Genomic DNA, 24922 nt, shown 5'->3' on the forward strand with positions numbered 1-24922 from the left:
TTTAAATTTTCCAAATGGGCCCCCTCTTCTTGGATAAGTCAACATAAAACAAGATATGCCTGTGAGGAGGGACCAGAAGAACTGACTATTGGTGCGTGGTGCTGTGCAGTGCCTGGGTGCTCTGTCAGGGGGTCCCCAACAGCCTTGCTTAGAGCCCAGAGATGGAAGACCCAGCAGGCAGGTCTGGGCTGTTTCAGAGGCTTGGCTGGGGGCCCTGCAGCTTACACGGAGGCTGGGAGGCTGTGGGGCTGTGGCAGTGTACCGTGGTTTGCCACTTTACATTTATAGCTACAGTGCTTCTCAGTTTACTGTCCCTGTGGAGGGAGGTCTGGCTCTCTGGAAACCACAGCTGTGGTTAGTTGGGTGCCTGCCTGAGTGCTGAGCTGTGAGGGAGGCTCAGAAGTTTCCCAAGACACTGAGGCCCAGTCCCCACCTTGGGCTTGCCCTGGTCTTTTCCCAGAACCTGGTTCCAGGCTGGAGGGAGCTACCAGGATATGGAAGGTCTCTGGGGATCCCTCCCCCAAGTGGCCTTGCCAGAGTGTGGGGTGCTCCTTTGGGCCCCAGCGGACTCTGGGACAAGGGAGCAGATGCAGGAGGTGAGAGTGAGTCTTAAGACTAGAGAAGGGGCTCACTAACCAGGGCTGTGTTGCCTGAAGCTTGATACTGGATGAGCACACAGCATGGAGCTGCTGCTCTCCAATACGAATTCCTTACCCTGCAGGGTTTCACACACAGTCCTACTGTCACAGTGACTGGCCCTGTGCTTTCCCTGCCTCATAGTGTGACTCTCAGCAGACAGTGCAGCAGGCGTGCCTCCATTTAGTCAGGATGGGTTCTGAGGCTGGGATAGGTTAGGGAAGCAAATGAGTTGCCTAAATGCTGGCAGCTATGGTGGAGCCAAGACCAGGATCATGAGCCTAACTCCAAAGCCCTGTTCTTTTCACTGTACCATGTGGACCTCAAGTTTTGTCTAAACTAGGAAGTGGGATCCTGGGAGACCTGGGAGGTGCAAAGCCTGGCTCCTGTGCACCCACGGTGAATCTACCGTGCTCTGCTCAGTTAAGGGGCTGCTCAGTCACTGACTGGCTTCCTGCCCTGCCCTCCCCAACCTGGGCCCGTAAGCCTTGACTCTGGCCTGCTCTTTGAGGACTCTAGGATTAGAAGAGCAAGTCAGGGAGAGAGGAAGGGAGTCTGGGGCCAGGCCTCAGGGGCGCCTGGAAGCTCATACCCTGCAATCGAGGGAAACCCCAGAGAGCAAACAGAGGAGGGGTTGGGAGCAGGTAGAGTCATGATTATTGGGTGGGGTTTGGAGGAGATCCATGAGAGGGCAGGGCCAACCTTAAGGAGGTGAGGCAGGAAGGCAGCTACCTAAAAATGGAGCTGATTTTCATATAAATAGAACACCTATTGGGTGTGTTTTTTTACAGTTAGGATTTATTTCAGTGTTCCCTTCCTCAGCAAACACTCTTGGCATGCCAGGCTATGGTGGTTTCAGCCTGGTGACAAGGGCAGCTGGCTGGTTCTGGTCATGGTTACCCTTGATCTGGGTATCCGAGGCCAAGAGCAATTCAATTCTATGTTTACTGATGCTGCTAGATTCCTGGTCTGTGCTGAGATGGGGACACAGGGAGGAATCAGGTCCTGTCCCTGACCTCCAAGGTGTAAACAATCCTCCTACAGATTATATATGAGGGGACAGGGCTAACTCAGTCTGTGTCAAACAGGAAAGGCTTCCCAGGACCTATTCTAAGCAGAGTTTTGAAGGATGAATACGAATTTTTCAGACTCTCCTTTTTTCTTGCAACAAACAATAAGTACCCAAGTGCCAGGTGTCAAACTAGTTAACACAGGACACAGACTCTGCCCTGAGAAGTCTAATAGGAGAATCAATGTGAATGGTGATAACAATGTCTTCAATGTTAAAACCGAAGTATGTGCAAGATGCATCAGAGGCCAGATGAAGGAACCATCCACTCAATGTAGGGACATGAGAGCAAGGGTCTGTACGAGAAGCTAGCTGGCTTGTCCCAGGGAGTTGTGGCAGCAGAGCTGTGCTAAGAGATAGGTACTGAGATTCGGCTTTCTTAGTCGCTGAGTGCTTAAGCTGCCCAGGGGCTTGGGCCTGCCAAGCAGCAGCAGGAATGGGGCTAGTTGTTTCAGGCCAATTGTCTGTGGATGAGCTGTGTGCTCTAGGGACCTTTGGACAACTGGGTTCCAGCTCCCAGTCCTTCATGCATGCGCTGGGTGGCCTAGAGCCCCATACTTTACCTTTCTGAGCTCTATTTGCTCATGCCTATGAGTGTACATCATAACACTGGTCACATCTACTTGGCTGCGGTGACGTAAATGAGATGATGCATGTGACGGGTCTCCTGCAGTTTATCGATAAATGGGAGTTGTTCTATCTCCTTTGTGGGCTACCAGGAGGCAGGACTAGGTGTGGAAGGGGAAGTGGTGCTCCAGGTCTGTGAGCAGGGATCCAATTCCACCCTTGCTTTGTCAGGGGCACCTTCATGGGGCAGAGAAATGATGTTCTCTGCTGGATCCCAGGACAGGGACGGGTACGGCCCACTGGGAGGGAGGCCTGAATTGGCCCAGGCCTGGTTAGTCATGGGGGCTGTCTGTGTAAGCCTGGCTCCTTCATGCTCCTGTGTCTTTTTCTCCTCTTTTCTGGACTAGGCCCCTTTGGGTGATGCCAGCCTATCTGTGACAACTATGCCCAACAGCCAAGGTTTGGCCCATCTGACCCCAGGACCCTGGTTAGTTGGGGAGAGCAGCATTCATGAATCTTCTAGTTTGCAGAGATCTGAGATTGGCCTGACCAAGGGAGGCTGGCCTGCTCCCCTCAGCTTTCCAGGCCTCTGCTCAGGCCTCTGGCTCAGGAGGGCAAAGCTGGAGCATCCCAGTCACTCATAAGCATCTACAGTTTTCTCAAAAGCCCAGAGCTGACTCGGTCTTCATGCTGCTCTGGGAGGGGCGCCAACAAAACAAGCCTTGTGAAAGGCCCGTTACCTGCCAGTGCTCAGCATCCAAAATAGAATCTTGAGAGCAACAAGGCCTTTAATTCAATGTGTCCCAACAGCAGGTCGGTGTGGGGATAACTATGATCTGACTGGTCTTGAGCTGTAATTATGGAGTCAGAATAAAAAATTACAGGCATTGTGTGGGCTTGTTTTAAATATAACGTAATCCATACCGTCCTCTCTCTTATTTGCTAGATTTGAGGTGAAGTTTTTGGCAGTTGGCACAGGTTTTGCCTGACGTGTAGCAGATAAAAATGACCCTTGTCCAGTGAAAAGGACATGGTGGGAGGCCTCCCCAGGCCCCTAATGTTCCTGACTTCCCTTGGCCCATAGCCCGCAATCACACGCATGCATGCGTCTGTGCAGTCCTCTTCGTTATTATCTGCACGTCACATCTCCCCGACTGGTCTCCCTGTCTCCAGTCTCCCCTCCACCAGTCCTCCAGAAACAACTTTGTAAAACACAGTCTCGATACACTTAAGAACCCATTAATGGTGCCACTCTATGGGTAAACCCAAACTCCGAGTTCCTTTATGTCGTGGCCCCAAACCACCTTTCAGCATCTTATCTGGAAACAGCAGCTACAGAACAGAGGCGAAGTACAGGGCCCTGGGGTCCAACTGCTTGTGATCAAACTCGGGCTCCCTGTCTTCAGAGTTGAGTGTGAGTCTAGGTAGGTCACTTCCTCTGTAGTTTGTTGAGGACGGAATGAGGTGACATACTCCTAGAGTGACCCCAGGCATGTCCCTTTTTTTCGCCAAGTCTCAGGTTACCTATTAAAAAAAAGCAATAGACTTCCTGCCTTTCGAATCAGCAATTGTTTTTTAGAATGATATATTCCTGGTGCAGTAGTGTGTGGTAACAGGGGCATGCATTAGTTCAACCTTCTAAAAAGCAAAATAGAAACACATATGAGAAGTCTTAAAACATGCTTACACTCTATGAGTAGGAATCTAACCTAAGGGAAAAATCAAATTGTGGACAAAGATACTTAAGTACTTTAGTGTGTTTTTATGCTCTTGAAAAACTGAAAACATAAATGCCCAACATTTGGGTAACAGTAAGTATTTAGTGTGTCCACTTGAAACACTCTTGTGCAGTTATGAAAAATTTATGAAAAACATTTCAATAGATTAAAAATGCTTATAATCTAAAGTTAATAAAACAGATAAAAATTACATATACTGTATGATCTCAGTGATAATAAAAATATATACGACCACAGAGAGTTGAAATGGAAATATAACAGCAGTTATCTTTGGTGAATTTACAGGATTATATATTTTTCTTTATTGTTTTCTGTATTTTCCAAATATTTTGGAATGGGCATGCACTACTTGCATAACAATGATTTTTTAAAGAGCTGAGTATTACAAATGGTAAATAAAATGAGAGAGTAGAAATTAATGTCGGAGCTCCCATCCAGCTTTTAATAATCTCTGACTGTAATGTGCTGGAACTGTCCATAGGGTCTGAGAGGTGACAGCAGAGACCCAAACTCTCAAGACCTGTCTCAGTGACGAGCAGCAATAAGTCCAGTGCTCAGGGTCAGCAATTCACCAAGCACGGGGCACATCAAGAGCATCTGCATGCACTTCTTTTGAGGTCAGCCGTCTTTCTGAAATTCTCCCAAGGGCTCAGGAACCTTCAATGCCACTGGACGTGGGGCAGTGCCCTTTGTCCCTGCCACATCATGGATTGCTGGTGTGCCCCCATCCACCTGGGTCAAGTGAGTTTTCCACCTGAGAGATGAGCACTTTCTGCCACTTTGGGCAAGGGGCTCACTGGAGCAGGAAGACAGGCTGAGCTGCTGTCATCACTGTGGGCCCCTCTGCTGTCTACACATCTGGACTTTGGGGACCCTATTCACTGGCTCTGCCAGACCATACAGCTCCAACTACCAGGACATGCAGGTCCCTCTGGCAAATCTGTTTGTCCTGAGGGTGGACAGCCTGTAACACTTCATTAGAGGGGTGTCACTGAGGGACGGCCCCGTCATTTCCAGCCATTTCTTGGGAGGTCAGCCCAGATGAGGCCACCTGGAGAGATGAAAGGGTCTTTTGATGAGCCCCTGGTACAAGTTAGGGCCCTGGGTTCAGAAGGGGAGGGAGGCCTTAGAGACCAGTGGCCATAGTGTCTGGGTCTAGCTGGCAGCTTGTCCAGGATCTTCATGAGCCAGCCACGTGCCTGCCCAGTTAGAAACCAGAGAAAGACAGGAATCAGAAGCTGAAAGACCAAGACAGACAGACAGGCTTAGAGAGAGCATGGACAACACGTAGCAAGAGGCAATGAAATAGAGAGAGACAGAATGAGACCCAGTGTTACATGGAAGGGAGACCATCACCAAGAATGAACCCCAAAGAGTAGATCAGCACCTAGAACATGCTCATCCTGGCTGCAATCAGGGAAATGCATATTAGAGTAGCCTGATGTGCCACTTTTTTAAAAATTAACTTTATTGGGGTAACATTGGTTAATACAATTATATAATTTAATTCAGGTGTACATTATAATTTGACATCTATATATTCTATTGTGTGATTACCACCCAAAGTCCAGTTTCCCTCAGCTACCATATATTTGTCTCCCTTTACTCCGTCTACCTCTCCCCTCCTCCTGGACCCCCTACCCTCTGGTAACCACTAGTCCACTGTCCACGTTCTTGAGTCTCTGTTCGTTTGTCCTGTTCTTTTGTTGCTTTTAGGTTTACATCCCAGATATAAGTGATATCACATGATTTTCAACTTCTTGTCTTGCTTATTCCACTTAGTATGATTATCTCGAGGTCCATCCATGTTGTCGCAAATGGCGCTATTTTATCTCCTCTTATGGCTAATATTCCGTTGTATACATGTACCACAGCTTCTTTAGCCAATCATCTATCGTAGGACACTTCGGTTGCTTCCATGTCCTGGCCACTGTGAATAATGCCGCTATGAACATCGGTGTGCAAATATCTTTTTAGATATGGGTTTTCAAGTCTTTGGGGTAAATACCCAGTAGAGGGATTGCTGGATCATCTGGTAAGCCAATTCTTAGTTTTTTGAGGAACCTCCACACTGTTTTCCATAGTGACTGTACCAATTTGCAGTCCCACCAGCAGTGTATGAGGGTTCCCTTTTCTCCGCATCCTCTCCAACATTTGTTATTACTTGCTCTGTTGATTATAGTTATTCTAACAGTTGTGAGATGGTATCATTGTGGTTTTGATTTGCATTTCCCTAATATCTAGCGATACTGAGCATCTTTTCATGTATTTGTTGGCCACTTGTATGTCCTCTAGAGAGAAGTGTCTGTTCAGGTCCTCTACTCATTTTTTTGATTGGATCGTTTGTTTTTTTGTTGTTGTTATTGAGTCATATGAATTCTTTGTATATTTTGGATATTAGGCCCTTATCGAAATTGTTGCTTGCAAATATATTTTCCCATTTGGATGGTTGCCTCTTTACTTTGTTGACGATTTCTTTTGCTGAGCAGCAGCTTTTTAGTTTGTTGTAGTCCCATTCATTTATTTTTGCTTTTAATTCACTTGCCTTTGAGGTCAAATTCATACAATCCTCTTTAAGTCCAAAGTCCATGAGATTCGTTCCTATGTTTTCTTCTATGCATTTTATTGATTCCAGTCATATTCAGGTCCTTAATCCATTCTGAGTTAATTTTGGTGTGTGGAGATAGACAACAGTCTAGTTTCATTCTTTTGCAGGTGGCCTTCCAATTTTCCCAGCACCATTTATTGAAGAGGCTTTCCTTTCTCCACTGTATGTTTTTGGCTTTTTTGTCGAAAATTATTTGCCCATATAAATGTGAGTTTACTTCTGGACTCTCGATTCTGTTCCACTGGTCCGTGTGTCTGTTTTTCTGCCAATACCATGCTATTTTGATCACTGTCGCTTTGTAGTATAATTTGAAATTGGGCAGCGTGATGCCTCCAGGCTCATTCTTTTTTCTCAGGATAGTTTTGGCAATTCGGGGTCTTTTGTGCTTCCATACAAATCTGATGATTTTTTGTTCTATTTCTTTTTTTAAAAAAGCCAATGAAATTTTGATGGGGATTGCATTAAATCTGTATAATGCTTTAGGTAATATGGTCATTTTAACTATGTTATATATATACAGTTGTCCGTTTTCTTCTGCGTGTGCTTTATCTCCATTCCCCTTTGCGAATTTGGATGTTTGAATCCTCCCCTTTTCAGTCATTGTTATCTCAATTTGTCCCTATGTATGCTGAATGTTCACTATGTTGCTATAGCAATTCTCTTATTATTTAAGCTTATAATGCTCTATTCTTAGTAAGGATTGCACTCCTCTGCTTCTATTTGCCTGATAGTCATTTTATTCCTAATTACATATTTTTTGTTGTTGTTGTTATTCTTTTAGGTGAGCTGACCCCTTTCAGTATTTTCTGTAGTGCAGGCCTCGTAGTGGAGAATTCCCTCAATTTTTGTATGTCTGGGAAGGTCTTAATTTCTCCTTCATATCTAAAGGAGAGCTTATATATATTATTCTTGGCTGGTAGTTCCTTTCACTTAATAGTTTAAATATTTGATTCCATTCCTTTCTGGCTTGTAAGGTCTGCGCTGAGAAGTCTGAGGATAATCTAATGGGTTTTCCTTCATAAGTTACCGTTTTCTTCTCCCTGGTTGCCCTGAGAATTCTATCTTCGTCATTGATTTTTTGATAACTTTAATACAATGTGTCCTGGTGAAGGCCTTTTTGGGTTGAGATAATTAGGTGTTCTGTTGACTTCTTGAATTCCAAGCTCCAGCTCATTCCTTAGATTTGGGAAATTCTCGTCCACTATTTGTCTGAAAATGCTTTCTAGTACCTGCTCCTTTTCCTCGCTTTCAATAATGCCCATTATTCTTATGTTTCCTCTCCTGATAGTATCAGCTGGATCTTATTTCTCTTTCATTATTTTTCATTCTTCAGTTTCTCTCTTCTTCCTTCTGATTTATTTCTAGCTGTCTGTCTTCGATATCACTGATCCTTTCCTCCATTTGGTTGATTCTATTTCCCAAGCTTACGATTTCATTTTTCAACTCTTGCAGTGTGTGTTTTTTTAATCTCCAGAAGATCTATTCTGTTCTTCTTGAGGGTTTCAATCTCCTTGCTCTGCTCATCTAGTTGTTTTTTCAATTCCTGAAATTGTTGATGTGACTCGTTTCGGAACTCACTGAGTTTTTTCAGAAGTACCATCCTAAATTCTCTGTCATTTAAGTCGCACATTTCTATGTCTGTAAGTTTATTTTCTGGAGGTTTTTCTCTTTCTGAGATGCCTTGTCACCTTGGTTGTTTGTGGTGTTTAATGGACTATTTCTCCACCTGGGCATTAATGGAAGTGCATTCTGCTGTTTTTCCAGAAAAAAGATTTATTATATAAAGGTCTCTCTTTAGCCTGCTACAAAGAAGGCACTTTTCTTTTGGTTTCCAGTAGGTGGCATCTAAGCCTCTTGGATCCCTGCTTTAGATACAGGCTAAATAATGTTTTTTTTTTTTTTAAATTTTCTCATAGAAATCTAATCACACTCGCTACTCTCAGTTTCAGTCTCTGTCGGTGTTAGCAAACAGTTTCGGTAGTGTTTGCTCAGATTCCCTGGGGATCTGTGGTGTTTGGTCTCAGAGGGTATGGAGGAGGGGTCCTCTGGGTCAGGGGTTAGAGGCTGCAGCTCAGCCTCAGTTTTGCAACCGGGACTGGTAAAAAACAACTGTTGTTCCTCTGTGGTCCTATCCTGCTTCTCTGCTTTCTGCCCTGATGACTGGGCCTTGCCACCAGCTGCGTAGAAGTCCTAGCTCTTCCAGGCAGGGTTGTTCAGGGAAGTCGCCACACCTTCACCCCTTCCCCTCCTCCTGAAAGGAGCTCCGGCAGTGCGAGAGGCAGCTTCCTTATTTCTCCCTGTCCGCTGCCTGACAACACCCAGGGTTCTGATCTGTGGTAATACTTATGCGCAGATCCCACGTTTAGACGTGCTGGTGTGCAGTTTGTATGTTTTTTGTTCAGTTTTAGATGTTCGGCTTATTGTTGTTTCAAGGGGAGAGATCTGAGGACATCTCTCACTCTGTCATGTTTCCCAGAATCCTCAATTCACAAGCTTCAGCTGCTCATAGGTAGTTGCTGCCATCCTGCACCACCACCTCCTTCCCTTTACACCTACTAAATTAGCATGCATTAACAAAATGATAACATCTCACGGTGCTGAGGTTGTGGCAAAACCAGCTTAAACACACTGTCAGTGGCCCTGTAAATTAGCTCAACTTTTTAGGGAAGAAATTGGGCAATACGGCTCCAGTGCTATTAAAATGTTCATCTCTTTTTACATGGTAATTCCATTCCTGGGAATGTGTTGCAAAGAAATAATTTAACAGATAAATGACAGGTTTGTACGTAAAAGATGATGAATGTAGTGCTATGTTATGTCCAACATGCTACAGTATGGCACCATGAATATTTCTTTAAACAGAGAACATGAAGACTAAATAACATTTAAAGATCTTTATGATATGTGTAAATGAGCACAAAACAAAACTATTTATGAAAATTAATAATTACATAAAGTAGCTGTCTGGATGCCAAGGCAGCCCCACCCTCATGGGTGAACGGTGATCCTTGACTCCTGTAGCCATACAGACTCTCCTGTCTTCCCTGCCACTCCCTGTCTGGAACTCTAACCAAGAAGCCTAATCCACAGACCTCAGACTAGAGGGGAGACAGTCTCAGCTGAGCCTGCCCACCTGGCCAGCTCATGATGGCAGCCCCAGAGAGTCTGGATGATGTCCACTGAGTCACTCCAATGTCATACCTCAAGGAGCCAAACTGAACAGATATGGTGGAATTAGGTCCTCATTTAAGAAAAGAGGTAACATGGTTTTTTTAGGCTGTGAAGTGTCTTGCTATTTGCAAGCACAGCAATATGTTTAAGCCAGCTGAAATCTGGACTCCCATCTGGAGCATCACAGGGTAAAGACAACTTAGAACAGACTGAAGACAAAGGGAGGAAGAATCGTGGGGTCACTCCTGCTGGCCTGCCTCAACAGGAGGCACAGATCTGATTCTGAGCTCGAATCATCCAGTTCTATGTCTTCCCCTCACTCCTAGTGGTCATCACAGAATCTGGCAGTGAGAACTCAGTAAATTGTGGGTGAATGAAAAGGATAAAGGATAAAGGAAAAAGATCACATAGTATATGAATGAACATGTGTCACCAAACAATTCTGTCTTTATTCAAAGCCTGTCTGGCTTTCCAAAGTGCCCTTAATGATGCTCCAGAGAAACTATGTCCCTTGTGCCTGCCCTGCTTACTGCCAGAGGATGCCCTGCCTTACAGGGACCGAGAACATTCAGTGACCATGCCTGTGTCCAGACAAAATTAATCTTGTTCATTTGGTTCATAGTTACTGGACACAAAGAGGCTTTATCATAGTCCCTCCTCTTGATGTGCTTTGAATTTCATGGGAGAGACAGGAGTAAACAAGGAAGAAAAATTCAAGGAGTGATCACATGAGTGCTGTGAAAAGAGGCTGCAGTGTAGGGGAGTGAGAACATCCAGGAAGTGGGCTCAGGTTGGGGTGGAGGACCGGGCAAGGCTCCTTGGGGAGGTAAAAATGGAGAAGGATTCTACCTGACAGAAGAAACATCAGAGGGCCAGGGGCAAGCACTGGAGTCCACCTCGGCTTCCCCCAGCTTTTCACCCATGGGCCTGCCAATGACCTGGGCTCTGTGCCAGCCAGTTCTGCCTGGACTGATGCAGAGAGTGCAGTGCCAGTCTGAGTCTGAGTCCAAATTGTTGAGGGTTCTAAAAACTCACCTTGTCAATTTATTCATTTCTTCATTTGCTTACACCACAAACACTTATTGCACGCCTGCTCTGTGCTAGGTATTACTACAAGTTTTGGGGGATATAGTGACAAACAAGCAAAGTCCTTGCCCTTCCAGTGGGGAAAATGGACAATAAACAAGTGACAAATAAAATAAATTCACACTAAAGAAATAGAAAATAAAGGTTAGGGGCTAAGGGTGATGAAGGTGGGAGAGGGGGAGGGGGTATCTAATCAGTAAAAATCAATATCTGATTTAACACCTAAATGATGTGAAGAGGCAAACCATTAAAATCTGGGGAAGAACATTCTAGGCAGCATACATGGAAAGTGCAAAGGCCCTGAGGCAAGAATTAATTTGGCATATTTATGGATTAGCATGAAGGCCAGCAAGGTGGAAAAGGAGTCGGTGGTGGGGCAGTGGTAGGGTATGAGAGCAGAGAGGTGGCAGAAAGCCAGGCCTGGTCATGACGCTGGCTCCTGGGTTCCAGGAAATTACAGGATGTCTTGCATCACAGCCAGGTTCTTGCCTTGAGTTAAAGGTTTCAGGACTAGATCCAGGACCTGCACACTAATATGCTTGACTGGGCTACACCCTCAACCAGAAGTACCCACTGGATCAGATGAGGACAATGGACAAGTCACACCTGGTGTGCCATTCTCACAGAAGACTAGATCCTCCAGCTTCTTTGGTTTCACCCATTTCTATGCTCTCTTCCGCCTGTTCCTCCAGGGAGTAGAGTTGGAGTCCCAGCATAACATGAAATCAGGTCACAGAAAGTGTGCTATTCAGGAGTGAGCACGAGTAGGATGTGGGCTGGAGCAGTGCCTGGAGGGGCCTTATGGAAAATGATGCCAGAGAATTAAGAGCCAGGCTAGGAGTAGTGTAGGAGGTGCAGAAGCACTAAAATGCTTGAGGAAGGGAGAAGGAAATAGTGAAACGTTTGAGGAATTTAATTTTAGTAGCGTTTTGGACATGGATCAGAAGACAGGAAAGGAGACCAGGCAGAGAGATAATAAGACTCTCAACTAGGGCAAGAGGCATAGGCTGGTTTCAAGAGACAAAGCACATAGACCCATTGGACCAACTTCTATAGCGGGTAGTAATTGTGAGAAAGAAGTAAAAGATAATGGCTATTCCTACCAGGCAAGTGAGCAGACAGTATTATTCACTGAGAAACAGCAGGTGGAAGTGTGAGGGAATATGGCCAAAGTTATGGTGGGGAGTAGGGGACAAGAGGCACATGGGCCAGTTTTGGATGCTTTGAATAGAAGATGAATCTAGGCCATGAAAGAAAAGATGTCCAGGCCAGGAAGGTCTGGTGCTCAGGAGGGAGGTCTAAGTGGGAGGGACATCAGCATTTAGGCAGCAGTTGGCACTGTGAGTGCTGGGGTACAGTGTACAAAATAAGAAAAGGAGGTGGGGAAATAATTCTGGGGACCACTAACATTCGCAGGATTTGGGAGGAGGAGAGGACATAGTGAAAGGAGACTGGGCCAGGGCATGCAGGCTCATGGACACCCAATGGAGGAGGAAATTTCAAGGAGGGGATGGTTCTCAGTGTCAAATACTACAGAAGGGTCAGGGAAGATAGAGATTGAAGAGAAGCCACTGGATTTGACACTGGGAATAGCAGGAAGAGATGGTGGGAAGGACAGATTTGGTGCAGCTGGGCTCCAAGGGTAGGAAAAGACTACCAGGATGGGGAAGTTTAAGCAGTGAGTACCGACAGCTTTTTGAGGAAGTCTGGGAGAGAATAAAATAAGATGAAATATAGCTTAGGAGTGGTGCGGGGTGGGGTGAGGAAAAGGGACTCCAGTTTGAGAACAAGGAAGATGAAACGTTTTGTTGACTTAGGCAAGGGAACAGGAGTGGGAGAGGTGTCTCATGGACCTCTCACTTCTTTCTTCTTCTCCCCCTGCTCAAATCTCAGGCTTCCTGGGACTTTGCACACATCTCTTCCCAAGTGGTTGTCCAGTTTCCATCTGTTCTTGCTCAGGAAGGCAGTGTTCACCACTGTGTGGCAGGCAGGCAGCCTAGTCCATCATGGGACTGGCTCAACTGTTAGAAAGCTTTCCTTGGAGATCTGACACAGATGTGGCATAGAGTTGGGATTTCAATGGGGCTAGGCATTCTATGTTTGTAGATCTTATAATAAATTTAAAAAATTCTTCCTGCTATTGGGCCCAAATGCATCCCCATGTAGGTTTTTACCCTCTGATTCTAGTTCTATTCTTGAGGCTTCTTCTGACAAAAACAGCCCTTCAGATGGCAGAAGGAAGTGGTGCCCACTTTGTCCTCCTATCATGGGCTTGAACATCCCCTGCTCTTCTGATGGTCCTCCAAGATTTCTCCTGAACACAATGCACCCTCACTATTCTTTGAAATAGATACACTACTAGAGAAATAGACATCTATTCCTCTCATACTAGCAGAAGCTAGTGGTTGAGAGCCAGCCTAGGTTTGTATCCTAGCTCCACTTCTTCCTAGCTGGCATCCTTGGGTAAGTCACTTACCTCCACTCTGCAGTAGAGTCCTGACCTATCACACCTAGCTGTGAGGAACGTGTGAGTTAGAACATGTGGAGTGCTTTGAACAGTGTCCAGGGGAGAGTGGGTGCTCAATGCAGGTTCACTGCTCTCAGATATCAAAGCTCCTTTTGGAAGGGACTGTGAAACACAAGAGTCTTCCCTAAATCAATGTGGGCATATCACATGAAGATGCTTTGATTTCCCAAGATGAACATGGTTAGGGCCCAATCCTGAATCATAGAATGTTGGTCTGAGAAAAACAAGACACCTGAAGCATCCCAAGGGTGTTTTGAAAGTCCAGAGTCAAGAATCTAATCTGGGGATGGAGAATGGAAAGTAGCTACAGCAAAGCCATCTGGAAAGTGCTTCTCTCTTAAAAGCTGTCACTCCCGTAGGCAAATGAACTGGATTTTCCGTTAACAACTGTCATCTTAGGCCTGATCTCAGGCCTCTGTCCTGCTTGGCACTCCCCCTAGCTAGGTTTCTGCTCATCCAAGGATCAGTCTTTCCTGTTGTGTAGGGATTTTCTGACCCCTGCCGTCCACTGTCTGTCATGGCACGAATTTAAAGATGGTTACTGACTCAGGGGGCCCTGTAAATGGGAAACCTCAGACATATACTTTTTCCAACTTTTTTGACAGTGACTGCTCGTGTTAATATATTTCACACTGTGACTATACACAAAGGTTTCACAAAGCAACTCCTACCTTTACTATGTGTGTAAACTCTAAAATATTCTATATTTTTCTACCTTATTTTGTTAATAAAAAAATTCTGATTGCAATCCACTGAATTGATGTCACAGCCCCAGGTTTTTTTTCTGGAGTTCACAAAACATTAATTTAATTTACTAAATTAGTACTCTAGTTTCCCGAACTTCATTCAGTGTATATCATATCACTTTCAAACATTTGGTCACATTAAAGGCCAATTTTTAATTTTTATTTAAATCAATTCACTAAAACATTTTTAAACGCCCACTATAGCCTAAGTAAAATATTGGTGAAATTATAAATTTGAGGACTAGCTGTATATTTTCCCAATACATACTGAATAAATATTTAACTATCAAAATAAAAAAATATTTCCATACCTCCTAAAATCATCTTGCACAACAGCAGTGTCTGCATTCCTCACTTTAGGAATCACAGATCTAGAGATTAGTTCAAACATTTCATTTTACAGTAGGGGCAGTGAGGTCTAGAGATATGAATTAACTTATCTGAGGTCTAATTTCTCAGTCAATGGGAAAAAATGTGTTGTCTGGTCACAGGAGGGAAAAAGGGAAACAAAGGAGATTTACATCAAGGCTGCCCCTGGCCAAATGCTATGCTAAGTCTATCATTCTTACCACTGCTGGAGGGAAGCCCAACCCCAAAATCTCGCCATAGCCCAGAGATCAGTTTATAGTTATTTTGGCAGAGCCATTTTAAGACTTTCGTAGGCCTTAGACAGCGTTATTTTTGGAGATCCTGATCCATATCATATCATGAATATCACAATTTGTCCATGTTGGCACTGACTAATTTCAATTTTGTTTTTTCTTTTTGCATTTTGAAGCCAATGAATTTTATAAGCTTCAACCATTTTTGCAGGCCCTTAAAAAAAGCTCACAGGCCCTACATTTATAGCCTGTTGTCCCTAATAGCTGAAGTGGCTCTGGATCTGGTAAAAGAATCTGATCAATGAAGACACACTAAAGTGTAATTTTATTACTTAAACCCTCTCTCCTGGGGGAATGTTTTCAGGCCACTGACAACTAAATGCATGAGTTTCCAGTGGTGAAATCTTTGTTATTTTGGTAGACTGGTGAGAGCAGTGCCATTTCAGGTGGGTTAAAAGCCACGTGACTGACAAGCTGTTAACAGTCTGAGCCTCAGTTTCCTCATTAAATAAAACAAAGGGATTAGACTAGATTGATGAATTTCAAAGATTTTATTTTAGCATTGAGTCTCTTTTCCAAATGAAATCTCATTATCAGACAAAAAGGAGACCTGGCTCTAAGATGGACAAAGCTCTGATCAGCCCTCTGAATCTAACAGATATGAAGTTTATGATGTGAAGACATCCAGGAGAATCTCCCTTACATGTTTGCAAAGATAGAGAGGTTTCATGTAGACAAGGGGAGATTTCAAGACCTCTGAAATTCCCCAAGCCTTGATCAGATCTCAGCTCTAAAATACAGTACATTTTTCAAAACTCTTTGACAGTGGTTCACAATAAAAAAATAAAGTTTACATCAAGCTAGAGTATGTATGTACTGAAACAAAAGTATGTTCCTAAAACATACTTTTATACTGTAGAAGAAAATATTGTCCCATACTTGGTCTGGGTCAGGGACATTTAGGGAATATAATCCACAAACTTGTCCTTGAGAATTAACTATATTTCTGATAAAATGCTTGAGCAATTTTCTGATAAATTTTGATGAGATAAGACCTCTGTGAAACCAGTTATCTATGAACTCAGCTAATATCAACTTTGGGAGGGGCCCAATGGCCTTTAGCTATCTTTCAATAAATCTAATAATCCTTAACCAGAACTTTTCCCCCTCATATCCAGTCTAACAATGGTTATCTAACCATTCTCTTTTCCTCTTCATTGTCCTTACCAACAGATACTTGTTGAATTGTCCAGGTAGAAGCCCATTCCCTTGCCATGAGATTGTAATATAAACTTTAACACTGAGTTATACTAAATTGCCTGAAGCTTTTTCTGTCCTCTCCATTCATTCCTTGATGGTGTGATGCACTCTGATATTTTCTGTTCCATTCTATTTCATTTTTAAAAATGCTGACTGAGACCCAGTAAATTTATTTGTCTTTAATGGTTTTGACTGGAAGCTTAAAAACCATCAAAATAGCACTCCTGGCGTATTAGTCTATTAAGATGGAAACACACTGCTACCATCATAAAATAAAACCAGTGAAAAAAGTCAGGTCAAAGAGTGCTTACTTTCCCTGAGTATCTGGAACATGGCAGGAGTTGAGTAACTGTCTTTTGAAACCTAAAAAGTAATTAAAATTTAAAAAAGGGAGCACGTTACAAACTTTGAGAATACGCTTGCAATGCAAATGAGAATTTGTATTTAGAACATTTAAAGGACTCATAAACATCAAGAAGAAAATGACAAAAGAAAAATGAGCAAAGGATACAAACAGGTAATCTCAGAAAAGGAAGATAATAAGCAAATAGAAAGATGTTCTACCTCACTTATAGACAGTAAAAGAAAGAGAATGGAATTATTAAAACTGAGAAACTTAGAGGAGGAACCCCTTAGAGCTGAAACTCACACCTCTGAGAAGGGGTATTAGTGAGCTGGCACTGGTGTTCTGAAGTGGGGTACAATAAAGCTGGTTCTTCAAATATCAGAAAATTGCCAAGTGGATGCAGCTCCTGCTAAGAGAAGGCCCTACTGCAACCGGGGTGAAGTGTGCTGGTGGGATGCTCACATGAACCATGAGCAGGAAGCCTACAGAAAGTAGACATGAAGAAGTACCTCCCTCCTTCTCCAGCCCAGAAGGCTCCCTCTAGTACACCTTATTGGCAGAGTGCAGCATGGGGCCAGGTAGCAAAGCAGAAATGTGGTTTGTGAAATTACAGCCTCAGCCACAAAGTGGAATGTAGAAGAAGAATCTGGAGTCAAGGGACAAAAACATAACTGCTACAGCCCATAATATTGGCTAACAAACTTCCATACCGAAAGAAAAAAATGTCGTTTCTAACATAACACAACTATTCTTCACAGAGAGAAAGATGCTATTACAATCTCCTCAAAAACAAGGACACAAGTATCCCTTTCTGGGAGACAGTTATTACACTATCCATCTCTGGGCTATGGTAATTCCACACATTCAGACACACGCCCATCTGAATATTCAGTTATCCAAAGACTAAATTGTAAAATTAATGTCCAGTGAAACATTAATTAATGAGGCAGCTTCCTGCCAAGGTGAAGTAACAGGAATCAAATTTGCCATCCTGTCTGAGATAACTTAAAAAAAAAAAAAGACAAAGGTGAACCCTACAATTGCCCTAGCTTAATGCCTGAAGGAAGCTTTGAGTCTGCAGTGTAGGAAGGAGGAATCCTGTCAGAACTTGGCAGTTTCCCTGAGCTGAGAAAACAGAGCTAGGAGTCTGGAGAGTTCAAGGCAGCTAGAATTTGCAGGGCGAAGTGTTAAAAATGAGAAACCTGCATAGAGAGAGAACTAGAGATGAGCAAAGTTCCCCTTGAATATTCAGCTGAGTACTGATTATCATGTGCATGTGAGGGCAGGAAAAGAAACACCTGAAAGGAGAGGGAACACTCCTAAAGCTCACATAATGCTGAGAATCATGCTTGTTTCTACCAGTTGGGATGGAAAACCTCATAATTCAGGGAGTATCAGAGTACTCAGGAGGGTTTTGCCTCAGTAGTGGGAAAAAATTAACCTTTAATTTAACACTACTCTGGACTCACTGAACAAAGTTTAAAAGCAAGTCTTGAAAAGGATAAAATTATTTCCAAATAATGTAAATGTGTCCTAGAACAAAGCTCAAGAATGTTTATAAGAATACGAAAACAGCTAACATATAAGATAAAATCACAATGTCTGGCATGCCAACAAAAATTACCAGGCATGCAAAGCAGCAGGAAAATACAGCCCATAATGAGGAAAAACATCAATTAATGGAAACTAACCCAGAAATAACACAGATGACAGAATTAGTAGATAAAAATTAAAATAGTTATCATAACTACATTGCATGTATTCAAGAAACTAGAGGAAAAGTTGAACATGTCAGAAAGATATAAAAAAAATATGGAAGAATTTCTTTATATATGGAAGATATGAAAAAGACCCAAATTGACCCAAATGAGAGACGACTGAGATAAAAACCAAACCAAACCAAACCAAACCAAAAACAAAAACGCTAGATGGTATTCATGACAGATTAAATACTGCAGATGAGAGATTAGTGAATTTGAAGACATAGCAATAGAGACATTGGGTGGCAGTGAAATATAGAGGGGAAGTAAAAAAAAGAAAGAAAGAAAAGAAAGAAAAAGACCAGGATCAGTGAACTGAGGGACAGCATCAAGTGGCCTAATATACTTTTAATTGCACTCCATGAAGATAGTGTGGCAGAAAAATTATTTCATGAAATAAGAAACAATTTCCAAACTTGATGAACACTATAAAACTACAGATCCAAAAAACACAATGAACCTCAAGAAATATATGCTTTTATGCTACATAAAAGCACATTATAATCCAATTGCTAAAACTAATGATAAAGAGACATATTGAAAGAAGTCATAGAGAAGCCCTTGTACAGAGGAACAAAGATTAGGATAGAGTAAGATTTCTCCTTGGAAATAATGCAAGTCAGAAAGCAGTGAAATAACACTTTTAAAGTACTGGAAGAAAAAGAAAATAAGAATTCTTTACCCAGAAAAAAGATATGTATCAAAAATGAGGGCGAAATCAAGACTTTACTGGACATATAAAAATTGAAAGACTTCATCATCAGCAAACCTCTGTTAGAAGAAATGATTAAAGAAGTCTTTTAAGTAGAAGGAAAATGCTGCCAGATGGAAAGCTGATCTACACAAGGAAATGAAGAGCACCAAAATGCTAACTATGTGAATAAATACAAATAACTTTTAAAGTAATTATTTATATTTCTTAAAAAACTAATTAACTGTTTAAAACAAATATGCTAACGGTGTACTGTGGGGTTTATAACACGTGTACAAGTAAAACGTATGACAATGATAGCAAAAAGGCCAGGAAAAATGAAAGTATACTCTTGTAAGGTTCTTACACTATGTATCAAGTAGTACATCATCATGCAAAGGTAGAATATGATAAATTAAAAATGGATTATATAAACCCAAATGAAACTAAAATAAAACAGAAAGAGTAAATAAGCTAACAAAGGAGATGAAATGGAGTAATTAAAAATATTAAATACAAAAGAAAAAAGAAAAAAAGAGGAATAATAACCAGAGAGTACAAATAGAAAACAGTTAGATGGTAGATTTAAATCCACCATAACAATAATTACAGGAAATATAAATGGTCGAAACATTCTCATGTTAGCAGAAATTATTAGGATTAAAAAAAACCAAGGTCCAACTATATAATAAAACAAATCCATTTAAGTATAAAGACACCAATAGGTTGAAAGTAAAAGGGTGGAAAAAGGCACACCATCCTAACCATAATCAAAAGAAAGCTGGAGCAGCTATACTAATATCAAATAAAATAGATTTCAGAGCAAAGAATATTAGTGGGGCTACAGGAGGTAATTTCATAATGATAAAGGGGCTAATTTATCAAGCAGACACGATGATGCTAAATGTTTATGCACCTAATAACAGAGCTTCAGAACAGTAATGAGATGTTTTTGGAGCCTTACAGGAGAGTGCTCTGTAGAACTGCACATAAATGTTACTTTCTTCCTTTTCTATTTTTAGTATTATCTACTATGCTTACTGTAAATTAATTAAACTTAAGGACACTATACCTACCTTTATTTGGCTATCAAAAGAAACCATCCTAGGAGGCAGTAAATAGTGGTTGCAAGAACCGCTGCTCTTGGCAAGTTACTTTTGGCTTCTATGGACTTCAGTTTTTCTATCTGTACCATGAAGATCAACTGTTTTGGAAAAAAAAAAAAAGTTTTTAAACAGTAAATTCTTTCTCCAGCTTAGTAGTATATGGAACTCATATAAGCATGTGGAAGCCCGTATAGGCTGAGTCAAGTACCAGGGCTTGCACTAGCCGTACTGGGATTGGGGTAACAGCAAGGATGGAGGACTAGGAGTTCTGGGAGATCTAAACAAGAACTTGTGCCAAATACCTCATTGGTTGAACTATTAATTCTCCCTGTGGCTTGTATGATCTGGGTATTCTATTAATTACATTCTTTCATTTCAAGTATTTTTAATACAATATACAGTAAATAAATATGCTGAATTTTGTAAGCTGGCCTCAGCTTATATGTAAATGAATGGACTAGAGGAAAATGGCAGGTGCTGACTTGTACTTATTTAATTTTTTAAACTAACCTGGTTGGCAACAACTGAAGGCAAGTAACAGTTATTTCCTAACTTAAAAAATCCAAGAGATAAGTAGATTGAGCCATTAAAGGCTTTCTTGGTTGGTAATGGAGGGACGACACTGCTCTTTGCTCTTTACTGTACACATGTACTTAGCATTATATACCATATCACAGATAAAACTGCACCCGTGCTCCTTTGGAGCTTCCACGAGTGGACAATGTGGGGAGGATGCTGACACACGGTATGAGTAGCAGACATTTATAATATGCAGCAAATACATTAAAAATTATGACAGATACAAGCTTCTTTAATATATAGGATCATTTTAAAGCTGTGGAATCTGACGTGTAAAACAGTATGTATAGCAAATATCTTGTCACATATTTTTCTTCATGTCACTTGTCTTTTTTGACACTTTCTTGCTCTGTGTGGATTTCAGCTTTGAAACATGAATAAACGAAATTAGGAGGAAGAAACATAAGTAAAACTCTTCTTATGAAACAAGGATGACAAAAAGAAAGAAGCTATCAGAATCTTGTATCCTTCCAAGAGAATAAATCATCTAGAAACCAAGTGTTTGACTTTTTCACAGTACCAGTCTTACAAGTAATACTAAGAAGGGGGATAGAAGCAATTAATGCAGAAAAGTCTGGAAGGATATACTCCAAGTTGATAACATTATTTCCAAAGGATGGGAATGGAAAAGAATGATGACAAATTATTAAATTGTTCTTTACACATCTCTGAATTATTTCATTTGTTACATTAAATAAATATCACTTTTGTAATAACAACAACAAAGAACTCTGTTAAAGAAAGCAACTATTCTGTTCATTGAAAAAACACTGATTAAGAGAGTGTTTTTATGTAATGCACATAGTCTGTCATGTTAAAAAGAATTAGTAAGCTCACCAAAGCCTAAAATTCCAGTCTAATTATTAGTTTATAGCAGAAATTGTATGAGGTAGAAGCATGAGCGTAGCCTCTGGGGTTTCACAATATTCCCCTGGCCTGAGCTCCTATTCTACTGGGCAATCCAGTGCACTCTCCTGTAATTAACTGTAGTAATGTGAGTAATGACTTAGCACAGTGGCTGAAAACAGCAAATACTCTGCTTCACAAGAAGGTCCTACAGAATCAAGGTCATTTATATCCTGCTAGATGGGACTGATTTCTTCTGGGGTAACTATCACATAAATTATTGAAAACAGAGATGTAGGGTCTCCTCAAAAATCAACATACCCCTCTCCTCTGAGAGCTCCTGCCCTGATATTTGACACAGGTCACTACTGCTAAATCTCTCCCATAGCATAATTCTGCTATGTTTAGTAGGGTGCTTCCTTAAATGGACCATGCTTTCGCTTTTTAAGCTGCTAGAACCTTCAGGGTTTTCAACCTTGGTACTATTGACATTTTGGACCCAGTGATTCTTTGTTGTCAGGGGCTGGGTTGGGGATAACCTGTGCATTGTTGGATGTTTAGTAGCATCCCTGGGCTCTACCCACTAGATGTCAGTAGCACCCAATCCCCACAGTTACAAAAGCATCTCCAGACATTGCCAAGTGTCCCTTGCAGCGCAAAATTGCCCCCAGTTGAGAACCACTGTTATAGATCAATTCAGTTGTTCTTCAGCCATCCCATAAGGAGGCTAGGACTACACATTACTATCCATGCACCTCTCTCTCCTCTCCCCGCAAAAAAAGCAAAAAAATCCCTTGAACTTTTGAACCTTTGTTTTAAGACCTTCCCAGGAGCAGTGTAAAGTTATCTGTGAAAGTCAAGTTTTCTGAAACGTTTCTAACATTTTAGTGCATTCTCACTTACTGGTGGCTACCAACGGACTACAGGCAAAGAAAAAGGTATGTTAAGCCAGGCTCTGTGGGGATGAAAGGGAGGGAAGAGGTGTTCAGCCAGCTGAAGCTCCCTGAAGAACAAGATTTCAAATTCATTCATGCAGCACAAAATGAGTGAAACAGACTGGCAGACGATAGTCACTTAGTCCTGTGGCTTTAAATACCATCTATGTACTGATAACCCCACATTTTATATTTCCAATCTTTACTTCTCTTATGGTAGCCAGCTTTTTGCATTCAACTGCCACCCAATGTCTCCAATTGTACAGGCATCTCAAACTCAACATGGCCAAAACGGAACTGATTTTTCCCTCTTAAACCTGATCTCTCCCTAATATTTGGGCCATACTACCATACACCAAATTGCTCAAACCAAAACTTAGAAGTTATCCTTGATTCTTTTATTCTTCCTTCTCTCACCTCCATATCCATCAGTCATGTCAGCTCTGCCTCTGAACCTATCTCTAATCTGCCTTCTTTTCTATAGCTCTATTTTCTATAGTTGCCTCCCTAGTATGAGCCACTATCCTTTCTTACTGGACCACTGCATTAGCTTCCTAACTAGTTTTTGTTTCCTGTCTTGTCCTCTACATCAAGATTTCTCATTCTCACACTACTGACATTTGGGGCTAACTAATTCTTTGTTTGGTGGGCTGCTATCTTGTGAACTGTAAGATGTTTGGCAGTATCCCTGGTCCCCAGCTACCAGAAGCCAGTATTAAATCTTCCCCCACCCTTCAAATGTGACAAATGAAACTGTCTCTAGACATTTCAAGGGGATAAAACCAGCCCCCAGTTGAGAACCACTGTCCTACATCCTACGCACAGAAGCCAGGATATTTTAAAAACATAAATCGCATTATGTTACTCCCCTGCTGAAAACCCTCTAATGTCTTCCCATTGACCTTAGAATAAAACCAAAGCTCCTTACCGTGGCTTCCAAGACCTCCATGAATTGGCTCCTGCCTATTCTCTAACATCCTCTCTTCCATACCATGCTCTCCCTCATTAAGCTCCAGCCCCACTGGTCTTATTTCTGTTCCCTGAACATTCCAAGCTTGCTCCCATACAATCTTAGCACTTGCTGTTCCCTCTGCCATGCACTCTTCCCAGATCTTTGCATGGCCCACTGTTCATCCACACAAATATCAGCTCAAAGAATGCTTAGTCAGCAAAGCCATCCCTGACCATTCTATCTAAAGAACCCCTTACGCACATTCTCTATCATGTTACCTGTTTATTTCCTTCATAATGCTAATCACAATAGGAAACTGTCTTGCCATTTATTGTCTGCCTCTTCACCAGAGTGTGAGCTCTTCAAGAGCTGGGACTCTGTCTCCCTTGTTCACTGCCATTGTCCAAGTGCCAAAATATCATCTGAGATAGAGTAGGAACTCTATAAATATTTCTCCCCTCTATCTCCTCAAGTATCAGGTCAGGTTTCCCTTCTAAGAACATTCTTGTTGATGTTATTGATCTTCATTTTTAACTACATTTGACCTATGTTAAAAAGTGTGCGGCTGGGGATACCACGTACAGGGCTTAGTATAAAGAAAATAACTATTTTGAAACATAAACAAAGGTTAATTAATTAATTAAACTCTGTTCCTTGTTCCTCAGGTTTTTGGCAGGTATATAATTATTCTACTGTTTGCTCCCTGTCCCTAGGTTTGAAGCAGTGAAGGCTGTTCAAGGACTACGAATCTCAAACTCACCTGGCTCATAGGATCAAAAAGCCTCTTTGTCCATCAACTAAATTTGTACAGTACCATGAGCCTGAAATCTTTTTTTGCTGGCTTCAAGTCAAAATAGTTGCCTGGGTCAAAGGCAGGATGTGTCTAAGGTGTGGCATGGTCAATAAATGTTGACTGAGTTCCAAAGCCATAGCCTGGCTGTTTCTTACATTGATTTATGGGCTGCTTCCACGAAATCAGAGATGATTGGTCCACCCGGAAGCTGGATGGCTGCAAAAGGGAGGCAATTCAGTCCTGGCTGAGGGCCATGACCCTTTTGTGGCCTTTGGGAAGCATTTCATCTGGCCATTTTTACATTCTGGCGGGCTGCCGGCTTGTCTTGCCGGAGCGGGCTCTCCACGCGGTGTAGAGACGTCTCCACCCGCAGAGATGAGGCCCTGACGTGGCGGGAGGACGATTCTGTGCACTGCGAGGAGATTTCCACGTGCTTGGAGGACACCTCGAGGACGTGAGGAAGCCGCTTCCCAGAGGGGGAGAGCGAGGGCCCCTCACTGCGGCTCTGGGAGGTCTCCACCTGCCGAGAAGATGTGCGCACTTGCCGGGAGGAAGTCTCCACACGGTGGGAGGAGGTCTCCACGCGGTGGAAGGAGGTCTCCACGCGGATCGATGACTTCTCCTTGTGGCGAGCAGTCTCCACTTGGGGCGAAGCAGGCTTTCCTCGACGGGGTGAGGCCATTCTGCGGGTGTACGGGGGCCAAAGAAGTCTCAGGAGACCCCACAGCCCAACCTTCCCCGACAGTCTTGCTTCTGGGTTACGTCACTGGGTGAGGGATGATGTTACAGAGGCACGTTATGTCACCGCAGGCAAAAGGGTAGACACGATGACGTGAAAGCATGGGGGTCCCGTGGGGGTTACATTCTTCCTTCCAAATACTGGGCCCTGCCCCCAGACGCTTT

General features: G+C 42.5%; 1 protein-coding gene across 7 annotated transcripts; it reads right to left on the reverse strand.

Moving 5' to 3' along the window:
* Positions 1-4289: 4289 nt before the first annotated feature.
* Positions 4290-24847, reverse strand: CUNH17orf100 (chromosome unknown C17orf100 homolog). 7 transcript variants are annotated; one of them, XM_039886476.1, is made up of 3 exons: positions 23987-24847; positions 19885-20012; positions 4290-5210 (listed from the first exon to the last, which is right to left on the reverse strand). In XM_039886476.1, exon 1 carries the CDS (start codon positions 24699-24701, stop codon positions 24303-24305), a length of 399 nt encoding a protein of 132 aa, XP_039742410.1. In that variant the 5' UTR covers positions 24702-24847; the 3' UTR covers positions 4290-5210; positions 19885-20012; positions 23987-24302. The 7 variants fall into 7 exon arrangements, with proteins under 7 accessions (XP_039742410.1, XP_039742407.1, XP_039742408.1 ...); XM_039886473.1 differs by having other exon boundaries at positions 4290-5249; XM_039886474.1 differs by lacking the exon at positions 4290-5210 and adding an exon at positions 8312-8371.
* Between the last annotated feature and the right edge of the window lie 75 nt (positions 24848-24922).

This window comes from Pteropus medius, unplaced genomic scaffold, assembly GCF_902729225.1.
Source record: "Pteropus medius unplaced genomic scaffold, Ma_sr-lr_union100, whole genome shotgun sequence".
Classification (NCBI taxonomy): Eukaryota; Metazoa; Chordata; class Mammalia; order Chiroptera; family Pteropodidae; genus Pteropus; species Pteropus medius.